This window comes from Oncorhynchus kisutch, linkage group LG28 (assembly GCF_002021735.2).
Source record: "Oncorhynchus kisutch isolate 150728-3 linkage group LG28, Okis_V2, whole genome shotgun sequence".
Taxonomy (NCBI): domain Eukaryota; kingdom Metazoa; phylum Chordata; class Actinopteri; order Salmoniformes; family Salmonidae; genus Oncorhynchus; species Oncorhynchus kisutch.
The window spans coordinates 14,857,330-14,871,209 of NC_034201.2; the positions used below are offsets into that span (position 1 = coordinate 14,857,330).

Consider the following 13,880-nt stretch of genomic DNA (forward strand, 5'->3'; position numbering starts at 1 on the left):
TACGCTGATTATGGTTTTGCTGACATAATTCTGTTTTATTCAATGCTTATATCAGGATGGTATATTGTAGTTTAATGAAAGCATGTATTACACATTTTGTCTTTCAGGATTGAATCTCTTTGCATTCATCATGATCGTCTTCTCCTACACCAGCATGTTTTACTCTGTACAGAAAACTGCTAAGACAGCAAGACAGTCTGTCTACAACAAAGAGGTCTCTATAGCCAAGAGGTTTTTCTTCATTGTTTTCACAGATGCCATGTGTTGGACACCTATATTCCTCCTAAAGATCCTCTCTCTTTTACAAGTGAAAATAGCAGGTAAACCAGATACATGTGGTTGTATGATTACTACTATTAAATTGCTATAATTTTGTTTAATCTTTGTGTCCTCATCCCCTTCCTCCTCATCCTCCCTTTCCTCCAGGAACAATCGTTTTATGGGTGGTGATCTTCATCCTGCCCATCAATAGTGCCCTAAACCCCATCTTGTACACCATCACCACCAGCTCCTTCCAGGAGAGACTGAAACTCTGCCTGAAGGCCAAGTGCAAACAGACTGGGCTCAGGGAAACTTCCCAAAAAGTATCTGAAGTCTACCAGAACCCCAGCCCTCCTCCTTAACAAAAAGGAACCTCTCAGTCAGGGAGCTAGCCAACCCTCCTGGGTGTGCAGGCTTTTATTCCAGTCCTTCTGGAACACACCTGATTCAGATCATCAAGATCTTGCAGATCATCTGATTAATAGGATCAGTGTGTTTGAGCAGGGTTTGAGCAAAGCCTGCATACCGAGTAGCAGGAGGGTTGGCTATCCATGCTCTTATGTAATTTGATATGGAGAGTGATGTATTCATGTAATCATTCTTTACCAGCAAGAGAACAAATTCTCTGGGAACCAATTTATTGCCAAATGTTTTGTGAATACATAATGTACAGTTACAGTAAACACAGATGTGCAGAATCAACGTATTTTCCTGACCCAAATTACAGTATACCAAACATTAGGAACACCTTCCTAATATTGAGTTGCACACCCCCCCTCCCCTTTTGCCCTCAGAACAGGTATCTGCAAGGCATCTACTACTATACCCCAATCAAAGGCGCTTTAATCTTTAATTTGTCTTGCCCATTCACCCTCTGAATGGCACACATACACATTCCACATCTCAATTGTCTCAAGGCTTAAAAATCCTTCTTTAACCGGTCTCCTCCCCTTCATCTACACTGATTGAAGTGAATTTAACAAGTGACATCAATAAGGGATCATAGCTTTCACCTGGATTCACCTGGTCAGTCTGTCATGGAAAGAGCCTGTTCTTAATGATTTGTACACTCATTGCACATTAATTGTAGAAATGTATCATTAAAAAATTGGAATTGAAACGGTGTAAATTAGTGATATGTTTTAGGTTTTAATGTGTGACATTTGGTAAATTTCACATTCTGATGCAGTGATAACGGCTTGCTTCAAGCTCTACTGTGACAAGAAAATAATCAAGAATACAAATTATGGTGGTGAAAAAGGGGCTGGGAGATTTAGGGAGAGAATACACATTTCAACAAATCTATTGCTTTTGTAATTTGTTTACAGTCAGAGCCGTATAATACAAATAGGTAGTAAATGGAGAATAAAGAGTAATTGATGAGACAAATTAGATAAAGACGTTGTGGGCTAAGATGTTAAGTTATTTACTACTGCTTCAATGATAAGTGCAACAGCCTGGTATGTGTTACAAAAAAATAATTCACTGTGTTTATGGTTATTGTTTCCACACAATTGTTTAAATTATTCAATGGGCGTAATTCCAGTTAGGAGCACTGGTTACTAGTGTATGTACTGTATGTAAAGCGTATGGCATAAGAAAACACTGAAAACGGTTAAAGGCATTCAGTCATGGCATAACTCGGATTAGGATTAGATCAAACAAAACATCATCCCTGTACATAATGTCCAACAGAAAAATATGACCATGGACCATGGTTACATCCTGTACAGACACTTATAGTCTTACACTACCAGTACTTACATACTGGTAGTCACATTCATACGACTCAAATAAGGACTCAATCATACAGACATAAATAAAACACTGATTACTGAGACACAATAGATAGGGAAGATACCGAGTCAGTTGTACAACTGAATGCCTTCCACATTTAAGCCCTCTGAATCAGAGTGGTGCAGGGAGCTGCCTTAGTCACCATCCACAGCACCCAGGGAACAGTGGGTTAACTGCCTTGCTCAGGGGCAGAACAACAGATGTTAACCTTGTCAGCTCGGGGATTCGATCCAGAAACCTTCCGGTTATTGGCCCAACGCTCTAACCACTAGGCTACCTGCCACACTTACAGTAAATCAGCAAGCTACACTAACGTTTCCTAAAGCTCGGGCTGTCTGTCCACTGTGGAGCATGCTACAATCCTTTCCCCTCCTCATTGTGATAGCAAATTACCCATATTTAAATGACATCAAAGTTTGATTTATTCTATCGTTTGAGCTCCGCGCTTATATCTTATAGTTTGGGCCTTGGTGAACAGATATTTGCCCATTTAAAAAATGTCTCTGTTCCTATTTTTAAACTTCTGAAGATCTGGGGAAGAAGACTGATCCCTAGAGCTCAGCAGCTAAATTAAAGTGAGAGGAGGTTAACCAGTTAGACTTATAAAGATAGGAGTAAAAGGAAGACACATCATACCATGAAGTCCAGAGTAGAGCCCCCTCTTGAGATGTTTAACATACAGTGTGTGATGATAAACACTTGAGTAATACAAGCAGTTGATGAGAATGTATAGCCAAAGCAAGGCCTGGGAGGGGGGGTCTACTAAGCTAACATATGGAATTGTTTTAAGATGGTAATACATTGGATCATTTAGCTATTTGATTTTGAATTTTAGGACCCCTGTAGGTATAAAAATATATATAAAAACCTTATTTGATAAAATATTGAATTTGGCCTTTACTACTATAGTCCATTGAAATACATTGAGTAACACACAAATAAATGGCAAAACAGAGAGTCCAAAAAATATATCATAAGGAATACATTTTTGAAGTGTCTGTCCGATATCTAGGAGATATAAGAAAGCTCACTACCACTCACTAAGGTGTCTCAGTAAGCAACCCTTTTCTCTCTTACATCTAAGTATCGTCAATACTAGGGTTAGCTATTCAAGTAGCAAGGTAAGGTGCCATTCTTATGTTTGAGATGCAGCGAATCACAGTAGTAAAATATATTAGCTCTGTGAATGTATCATGAAGAAATTGCATAGTATACAGAACAAACAGGAATGGTTGCTAAAGAGCTCTCCTGAATTATTCCATGGCATTTTAGCATCCTCGCCTTTAGTCTTGCTCCTTTCACAGCAGCATTAAAATGGGAACTGATATGTAAGTATCATAAGTAAAGCTATCAACACAATTGTCCTAATCTAACCTAGTCTTTCACAAGAATGGATTTTGTATATATAAACTATTTTATTTACTTCAGAGTACTTTTGAATATGTTATCGTGAGTTAATGCCTAGACTTGTTTAGAATATTGCTACCAATTCCACAGTCGCTCCTAATGGGACATCAGTACAATATGAGGGTCCACATCCCGACAGTCCTATGTTGATGACACTGTAGAGAGTTTGTCAGGTAGATGTAGCATAATGCTACAGATTGGCACTCTAAATTTGAGTAATTGTGAGCCGTAGGCAGCACGTGTCTGAGGTGGGCTGTCTGGCCATCTCAGAGCTCAAATCTTTGTCTCTGTTCCTCTCGCTGTGAGCACAGGGAAGGAGCCCCGTATCCTAGCAACTTCCACTGCACAAAGATGGCCAAACACTTTGCAGTACCACTCAGGTGATCGTCCCCTGAAACATGACAACACAAGGGCAAATAAGACATTATGATCCAATTACATACTTCAATAACAGCGGAGGTTCACCCACTCAGAAAGACATATCAATAGCATTCACATTTAGATTATCTTTCACACAACTCGAGGTCAACGTAGGCATCAATGCGTAGGCATCAATTAGCCATTTAAATCATAAAAAAACATGGTGTCCAATAGAAATGAATGCATAGCTGGTTTCCTACCGGAGGTCCGCTCTGCAGTAGTGCGTCAGCCTGGACCGGCCCATCCCAGAGGGCTCAATCAGGAACCGTGAGGTTAGCAGCACTGCCTGTAGCCCCGCTTCCAGGTGAACGTTGTCATGGTCCACAGAGGAGGACACTAGCAGACATAGGCCCCGAGGAAGGTCTCTACACCACCGCCTAATCAAGAGAAAATACAGCAAGGGTCATTGCTGTCATCTTTGGTTTCAATCAACAGCCTGAAGATTTAACAATTCACCTTACTGAATCAACAACATACTGAATCAACAACATGTTTGACTAACCCTGAGAAAAGGGCAGTCATAAGAATGATTGGTCTCTGGCCACTGCCCTTCAGTCCATGTCTCCCAATGAGGTGTTGGATAGAGCACCTGACAAGACAGACAGCTATTCTCGTCCGCCATGCGTACCTCATTACTACGAAGTCCCTGCGGGGATGAGGTGCCATGGTGTCTGTCACAAAGTGATACACCTCTGTGTTGTCCTCTAGAGCCTCGATTACACGGCTGTGTAGTAGGTCGTCATCCCACAGGTGGCGCTCACGCAGAACTCTGTGCAACAAAGTCTGGGGTGGGGCCTCGATCTCTGTGGTCACTTTCCAAAGACGGATGGGACCTGAAGAGAACAAATGGATTGTGATTTTATGGATTAGGACTGGACCGTATACTGTAGCTTTAACAAGCTAGCTAACGTGCCTTCACTCTTCAAAGTGGACAGGATTCACTTCATTCCAACAGCAAAAGAAGCTATGCCAAATGGTAAATTCATTTTCCAGTCATACAAAGATTGAAGGCCATACTGTCGTGACAATGTTGGGCAAAATGGCAAACATGCTCCTGTGACTGAATGACCGCTAGGGGGCCCTCAACCCAAAACATATAGAAATAAAATATTTAATATTTAATCTATATGAGAGGTGCTGCTTATTATTATTTGTAGTTCTTTTTTAATGGAACTCAGTCAGGGTCTCAACTTACTGTTAAGAGTTAGAAAAGAAGAATACAAGGTGCAAGGTGCAATTTTGAAATGTGGTAGTGAATTAGCAGTTTTCAACTCGTTATGTCAGTCGCTAACAGTCACTCAGATAGCCTATGTCAACTACATTTTTATTTATTGCTAATGTAGTCTTGTCAGTTATCTAAACCTTGTAGTAAACATCACCAAATTACCGGGCACGCAGGGCATGTGCCCAAGAGCCCTGACCTCCAGGGGGCCCCCATTGATTTTGTTAGTCACTCTCACTCGGATATCTTGCAGAAAATTTGCGTAAAAACTGCAAATATTTCTCACCACCCAATGGCAAAATGTGTAGATTTGCAGGACATTACCTTTGAAACTGCAACATTTTCTCTCCCCCCATGGAAAAATTTGTAAAATTGCATGAAATTAGTTTTAAAACTGCAAAATGGCAAGTTTTAAACACCCCATGGCAAAATGAGCAGAATTTGCAGAAAATTAACTTTAACACTGAAATGTTTTGCCTGTGAGGTGGAGGGCCCTCCCCCCCAACCAAATCTCGCTTAGGACCCTCAAAAGTCTAGAGGCGCTTCTGCCTGCAGGAAAAACTCATATTAGGATGATTGAGAAGTAAATTCTGCTCTTGTATGAGAACAGACAGCATTAGTATCAGCATGCAGCAGAGTCACTGAGCCATACCTTCTTGTAGGTCAGCTCTGTGTTCTCTGGGCTTGGGGCACTGTGCCATCCTTTGCTCTTTGCTATGGCCTCCCTCAGTACAGCTTGGATGTTATCCTCCAGGTAGGCTCTGTAATCCACAGGATTGCCCTTCATGTTCAGGCCCAGGCCGTAGAGAGGGAGTGGCTGGGCGTCTGCTGCAACGTAGGAGTTCCGCGACTGCAACATCATCTCATGAGGGAACTGGCACACCAAATAAGAGGGCAATTGGGTTGTTTTTTAAATGAATTACAGAGATGTATATAGTGGTTTTCATGAACGTATAGTGTAGCCTACTGAATTCCTCTGAAAGTACATCAAGTTCATATCCAATATCACATTTATCCCATTTATGTACACTGTGAAAACATGATTATTTCAGTCATTCTAAAACAAATCTTTCTTAAAAATAAACCTGTCTTTAAATGGGTCACATTTTTTAAACAATAGTCAATGCAGCTGGATGGTGTTTTGTTGGAGACTGATTGTCCTGAAGGATCATGCTATTCAGAATAGAGACAATTTACTTAAAGGACTGTAGATTCACTATTCTGTATAATACCTGGAATAATTTCTTACATTCCACAATCATGTGGCTGAGCCCTTGACTGGCAGCCATGTTCTCACTCAGGTCCTTGTGGTCTGGTTTTCCACCTGCCCCCTTTCGGTGGATTAATCTGGCAGAAAGATGGATCACTGTCAACACACATCACAATCATCCTCTAAGCTTTGAGTTCAATCACAGTACAATGTTGTCAATATGCAGCATTGTGATGAGGAAATAGTCAAGAGGAAAATGAATGGTCCAACACTGTCTGACCTCTGTAGTTTTGTTTGGGCTCCGTTTTGACATGACACATCCATGAGGATGATAATAAGCAGAATGTTGGGGCATTTATTTAACCCAGATGAAAACAACTGCTCGAACACTGTCAGTCCAAGGTAGTTTTGTTTGTACAAAATGCTGACTTGACTCATCAATCAGAATGGGTACAGTGGAGCCACTAAAGCACTCATGTTCCCTAATGGTGATGGATGTAGGAGTGCAAGAGAATACACCAGAGGGAGCTCTGGGCGTCATTTAAAAACAATGATCCAGCTGCAAAGGCATTAAGTGCCATGCAGCACACGCCAAAACAAATCAATACATGCCATGATACACACGCATACCAGTACATACCTAGGGGAGGTGCCCTCCTTCTTGGAGACGTTGAGGTGCAGGATGGAGGGGGCCAGGCACACGGCCAGGTTCCCAGCTGTCATCTGGTTCTCCTCAGCAGAAGCGATGTCACTGAGGAAGTAGAGCAGGGTCTGCAGGACCTCCCGGTTCTCGTCAGGCAGCAAGACGCATGTCCTTCAGGACACCTGGAAAATACACATGACAGATACCATCACCATCTTTGAAATCTCTGATGTTCTGATGTGTAAAATGGTCATTTGACCGAGAACACAGACCAAAGCTGGTGTCTGAACGTCAATTGTTATGTTAATTTATGATGCTATTTTAATATATGAGAATTAACCAATGAAAATCAGGCCACACCCGGTCATGATTACAGACACCTGTGTGTGTCTTTTGACACTATATAAATGAGTCACCCCGCAGTGTTTGTCATTATACCCTGATGAAGACAGCTTGTCTGTCAAAACGTTGGACATTACATTTTTGCATCTGAGATCCTAAAGTGTGCAACTCTCCTTTATTTCTTTTTTTACGTTTTAAGATCTTAGCATGATAATGAAGAAACTGATGACATCTGAATGAACCTGGTAATTATAGCAGTAGACATTCCATATAGATTACAACCAGACATCAAATCTAGACAATGATTTAATGCCATGTTTGTAAAACCTCTATTAATCCTATCTGCCGTTGTAAAATTCTAGCTGGGGGACATCATAGAGTACTGTATCATTATGCCTTTCAATAAGCTGATTGACTTCTCAGAGGAGACTATCTAGTCAATGATTTAAATCTGAGAATTATGTGCTGAGGGGTAATCTGAAGTAGACACAGGAGTTCAGTGCTTTCCAGAGTGGGTGGGGAGCACTTAGAGCAGGGATGGGCAACTTTGGGGCTACAAAAAATGTGAACTCCTCATGAGGGGCCCCAGTGACTTTCAATGACTGACATAACAAGAGAAAAACTACGGATGCACAACTACCTTTCAAAATTGCACTATTCTAACTCTCAACAGTAAAGGTTTTTTTTGGGGGGGGGGGGGTGAGGACAGGCTCAGGCAGGTCTCTGAAGTACTGTTTCAGCAGGTCAGCCACAGACTTACGGAAAATGTCAACCTTGACAGGAAAAGTAGAGAAAAACTGTTATTAATTTCACTGGTGTATTAGCATAATTCATAAACTTCAATGCATTATCATATATAATGTATCACCAAGTACATGAAATCTCACTACAATGGAAATAACATAATATATCTAGAGTGGAACACATACTAAAGTTATAAGGTTATACACACACAATGTAGCATGAGGGAACATATGATCACTTTGAAGGGATGAGAGTGACTGTACCTTTTCCAGACATTGGCTACGGAGGTAGCGCATGGCCTGCTGGATGCCCTGGGGTAGGGGTTGCCCACCCTTTTGGACATTGATGATTGGCAGGACACCAAAAACCTGCTTGTCCCTGTAGTCAGGGACCTTACTTCTCTTCATAAACTTAGGAATTGACCTGCCAAAACCGAGGAAAAGGGGGACTAGATTCAATCTTTTCATGTAGATATCAGCATATAGGTTGTTAGATGAAATGCATGTAATAATTCATATCTGGAAATTCATAGCGTACTAACAGCCTCTGTGCGATGTATTTTTTTGTGCATATTCCTATTTATTTCCGCAACACACTCACTCATCAAAAATTGTAATCAAGCTAGTTGCCTCCTAAAGACATGAATGACATTGGGCAAAAAGGGTAGGCTATCGCTGATCATAAATGTTGATGATTGATGTACATCTGCTAGTTAGCTAGCTCAATAACTTTTTTATTGATTGTGATTAATCTTCAGTGCTCCTAAATAATAACTTAATAATATAATATTCATAATATTTCAACTCATGATATATGGCTGGCTGGCTAGTAGCCTGTGTGGATATTTTAGTATATGGTGGTTAACTAAAGTCGACTACCTCTGTGGCTGCTGCTGACACACATGTGCAACTCCCAACTGATGAAAGGAGGGAGTTTGGTCATAGGTGCAGCTCCTCTTTATGTCTTTCTGCCTCTCTCTGCTGCACATATCAGCCAACCAGAACGAATATTGATGATGTAAATCAAGTGTTATCAAGTGTTAATCAAATGTTCTGCTGCAGCCTCAGCAGTACTGTTGATATTTAAAATAGGGAGCTTGCTACACACTCTCACGCATCTCAAAACATGTTTGGATACCTGCGCGCCAGGTATACCGGGAAACAGATGCAACCGATCGTCCTGGGGCAGGGGTGGCGAACTTAATGACGACTTGTGGGCAGTGGGATCAGAACAACATCGACAAAAACTGTATACAAAAAAACTATATCCCCTCCCAAAACTGCACTTGGCGAGTGGGAGGGCAAGGGGCAGGTGGTCAAGCACAGGTAGACTCTCTGTGCACGTGCCTGACCACAGGTAACATTAGATATTTTTCCTGGACATCTGATGTCTTTTTTTAAATAAACTGTTTTGTCTAACGGTTTCCATTTTGTCTGATGAATATTCACATAATGCTTTTTCAGCTGAGGGATGAAGCTTAATTGGGTGACAGTACAAGAGGGGAGATAAATTAAAGTTGGAACCTTTTAGTATGGAGAATAAAACCTGCTAATTCACTGCTGACAACTGAGCTTGTCCTAAAATGGCCATTGCAAAGAAAATGGGGATACCTAGTTAGTAGTTCAACTGAATGCATTCAACTTAAATGTGTCTTCCACATTTGAATCGGAGAGGTGCGGGTGGCTGCCTTAATCCACATCCACATCATCTGCGCCCCTGGGGAACAGTGGGTTAAGTGCCTTGTTCAGGGGCAGAATGACAGATTTTTACCTTGTAAGATTTTTACTTTTTGGTTACTGGCCCAACACTCCTACCCGCCAGGCGACCTAGTTTCTTTATGTAGGAAAATGTGATTTATTTTGGAGAAGCATGAGTCATCCTAATAGAAAATACGAGCCTGAACGAGAGACGATTGTGAAGTTGTTCAAATCAAACTTTTTAACAGCCATCTTTGTGAAAAGCAGATTTAACTGTTATAATACTATACATTAGCTGCAGACATGTAGATCAAAGGCCTTGCCATATGGAACAATGAATACAATTCATTTTAAAAAGCAACATCCTGACCACAAACAAAGCAATACTTGCTTCTGAGTAATTGGAAACATGAATCTCTTGAAATGAACCTTTCATTCCCTGGTTAGATGCATATCAAAGGTCAGTATAATAGAGTGCATAGAGTGCACTTCCCTACGCATTGGCCTTTATCTCAATTTCAGTCTCCACTCACCAGTTCCCAAGGGCCCTCCACTCTCCAGTTCCCAAGGGCCCTCCACTCACCAGCTCCAGCCATGTTGGTTGGGTTCGCAGTACTTCTCCATGATAGCAGTGAGCTGGAGCAGAGAGAACTTCTGCAGCAGGTTGAGCTGAGGGGCTGACTGGCGGTTCATCTCCTGGGAGGCTGAAGTCAGGCTTGGCCTGTGAGAGTTCTGGAAACTATACCACCGTAGCTTCCTAGAGAGAGGGGAAATGTAATGGGAATAAAGGTGATTGTTGAGCCAAGCATCAATCATCATGTCAGCAGAACAAGACCCTCGATATTTATTGGAAAGTAGCATCAAGCCTCATCATCATGCACTTTCACCACCCTGTGAAGTTCATTATAACTTGTTTCATCTGTAGCCTATTAAACTGTATGCTTTCCCAAGTCGTAGTGGGAGGACCACACAGCATATCATCGTGTGACTCCAAAAACACTTCCATTTTATTTTATTTCTTTATTTAATTTCACCAGTTAGGCTAGTTGAGAACAAGTTCTCATTTACAACTGCGACCTGGCCAAGATAAAGCGTAGCAATTCGACACATACAACAACATAGAGTTACACATGGAATAAACAAAACATACAGTCAGTAATACAGTAGAACAAAAGAAAACAAAAAGTCTATATACAGTGAGTGCAAATGAGGTAAGTTAAGGAAATAAATAGGCCATGGTAGCGAAGTAATTACAATATAGCAATTAAACACTGGAATGGTAGATCGGCAGAAGATGAATGTGCAGGTAGAGATACTGGGGTGCAAAGGAGCAAAACAAATAAATAAATACCAGTATGGGGGTGGGGTAGGTAGATAGATGGGCTATGTACAGGTGCAGTGATCTGTAAACTGCTCTGACAGCTGGTGCTTAAAGCTAGTGAGGGAGATGTGAGTCTCCAACTTCAGAGATTTTTGCAGTTCGTTCCAGTCATGGGCAGTAGAGAACTGGAAGGAAAGACGACCAAAGGAGGAATTGGCTTTGGGGGTGACCAGTGAGATATACCTGCTGGAGCGCGTGCTACGAGTGGGTGCTGCTATGGTGACCAGTGAGCTGAGATAAGGTGGCGCTTTACCTAGCAGAGACTTGTAGATAACCTGTAGCCAGTGGGTTTGTCGACGAGTATGAAGCGAGTGCTAACCAACGAGAGTGTACAGGTCGCAATGGTGGGTGGTGTATGGGGCTTTGGTGACAAAACGGATGGCACTGTGATAGACTGCATCCAGTTTGTTGAGTAGAGTGTTGGAGGCTATTTTATAGATGACATCACCGAAGTCGAGGATCGGTAGGATGGTCAGTTTTACGAGGGTATGTTTGGCAGCATGAGTGAAGGATGCTTTGTTGTGATATAGGAAGCCGATTCTAGATTTAATTTTTGATTGGAGATGCTTAATGTGAGTCTGGAAGGAGAGTTTACAGTCTAACCAGGTATTTGTAGTTGTCCACATATTCTAAGTCAGAGCTGTCCAGAGTAGTGATGCTGGACGAGCGAGCAGGTGCGGGCAGCGATCGATTGAAAAGCATGCATTTAGTTTTACTTGCGTTTAAGAGCAGTTGGAGGCCACGGAAGGAGAGTTGTATGGCATTGAAGCTCTTCTGGAGGTTAGTTAACACAGTGTCCAAGGAGGGGCCAGAAGTATACAGAATGGTGTCGTCTGCGTAGAGGTAGATCAGAGAATCACCAGCAGCAAATAGCAACATCATTGATGTATACAGAAAAGAGAGTCGGCCCGAGAAATGAACCATGTGGCACACCCATAGAGACTGACAGAGGTCCAGACAACAGGCCCTCCGATTTGACACACTGAACTCTATCAGAAAAGTAGATGGTAAACCAGGCGAGGCAATCATTTGAGAAACCAAGGCTGTCAAGTCTGCCAATAAAAATGTTGTGATTGACAGAGTCGAAAGCCTTGGCCAGGTCGATGAATACAGCTGCACAGTAATGTCTCTTATCGATGGCGGTTATGATGTCGTTTAGAACCTTGAGCGTGGCTGAGGTGCACCCATGACCAGCTCTGAAACCAGATTGCATAGCGGAGAAGGTACGGTGGGATTCGAAATGGTCAGTAATCTGTTTGTTAACTTGGCTTTCAAAGACCTTAGTTTGGGTCTAGAGTGTCACCCCCTTTGAAGAGAGGGATGACCGTGGCAGCATTCCAATCTTTGGGAATCTCAGACGATACGAAAGAGAGGTTGAACAGGCTAGTAATAGGGGTTGCAACAATTTTGGCTGATCATTTTAGAAAGAGAGGGTCCAGATTGTCTAGCCCGGCTGATTTGTAGGGGTCCAGATTTTGCAGCTCTTTCAGAAGATCGGCTATCTGGATTTGGGTAAAGGAGAAATGGTGGGGGCTTTGGCGGGTTGCTGTGGAGGGTGCCAGGCAGTTGACCGGGGTAGGGGTAGCCATGTGGAAAGCATGGCCAGCCGTAGAGAAATGCTTATTGAAAATCTCAATTATAGTGGATTTAATCGGTGGTGACAGTGTTTCCTAGCCTCAGAGCAGTGGGCAGCTGGGAGGAGGTGATCTTATTCTCCATGAACTTTACAGTGTCCCAGAACCTTTTTGAGTTAGTACTACAGGATGCACATTTCTGTTTGAAAAAGCTTGCCTTAGCTTTTCTAACTGCCTGTGTATATTTGTTCCTAACTTCCCTGAAAAGTTGCATATCACGGGGGCTATTCGATGCTAATGCAGAACGCCACAGGATGTTTTTGTGCTAGTCAAGGGCAGACAGGTCTGGCGTGAACCAAGGACTATATCTAGTCCTAGTTCTACATTTTGTGAGAGGGGCATGCTTATTTAAGATGGTGAGGAAGGCACTTTTAAAAAATAGCCAGGCATCATCTACTGACGGGATGAGGTCAATATCATTCCAGGATACCCCGGCCAGGTCGATTAGACAGGCCTGCTCGCAGAAGTGTTTCAGGGAGCGTTTGACAGTGATGATGGGTGGTCGTTTGGTTGCAGACCCATTACAGATGCAGGCAATGAGGCAGGGATCTCTGAGATCTTGATTGAAAACAGCAGAGGTGTATTTGGAGGGTGAATTAGTTAGGATGACATCTATGAGGGTGCCCGTGTTTACTGATTTGGGGTTGTACCTGGTAGGTTCATTGATAATTTGTGTGAGATTGAGGGCATCAAGCTTAGTTTGTAGGATGGCCGGGGTGTTAAGCATGTCCCAATGTAGGTCACCTAGTAGCACGAGCTCAGAAGATAGATGGGGGGCAATCAGTTCACATATAGTATCGAGGGCACAGCTGGGGGCAGAGGGAGGTCTATAGCAAGCGGCAATAGTGAGGGACTTGTTTCTGGAAAGGTGAATTTTTAGAAGTAGAAGCTCAAGTTGTTTGGGTACAGACTTAGCCTACAGAGTTCTGTATTACTTTCTATCTTTGAAGTAGATTGCAACACGGAAAATGTTATAGTTAGCGATGGAGGTGGTTTTCCTAAGCCAGGATTCAGACACGGCTAAGACATCCGGGTTAGCAGAGTGTGCTAAAGCAGTGAGTAAAACAAACTTAGGGAGTAGGCTTCTAATGTTAACATTCATGAAACCAAGGCTTTTACGGT

General features: G+C 42.3%; 2 protein-coding genes across 2 annotated transcripts in view; one reads left to right on the forward strand and one right to left on the reverse strand.

Annotated features, from left to right (window-relative positions):
* Positions 1–1,210, forward strand: part of LOC109872679 (relaxin receptor 1-like) — a 38,344-nt gene extending 37,134 nt beyond the window's left edge. The window contains exons 17-18 of the mRNA XM_020463992.2: positions 108–320; positions 427–1,210. Coding sequence (XP_020319581.1) covers positions 108–320; positions 427–623 — 410 coding nt within the window. The 3' untranslated portion in view covers positions 624–1,210. The remainder of the gene's footprint in view (positions 1–107; positions 321–426) is intronic.
* A 180-nt stretch (positions 1,211–1,390) lies between these two features.
* Positions 1,391–7,133, reverse strand: LOC109872678 (stAR-related lipid transfer protein 8-like; the record flags this gene model as incomplete). The annotated part of the gene is made up of 6 exons (XM_031808616.1): positions 1,391–3,856; positions 4,086–4,262; positions 4,514–4,718; positions 5,750–5,981; positions 6,340–6,454; positions 6,958–7,133. Coding segments are annotated over 6 exons (1,023 nt in total), but the record flags the coding sequence as incomplete, so codon positions are not given.
* Positions 7,134–13,880: the final 6,747 nt, after the last annotated feature.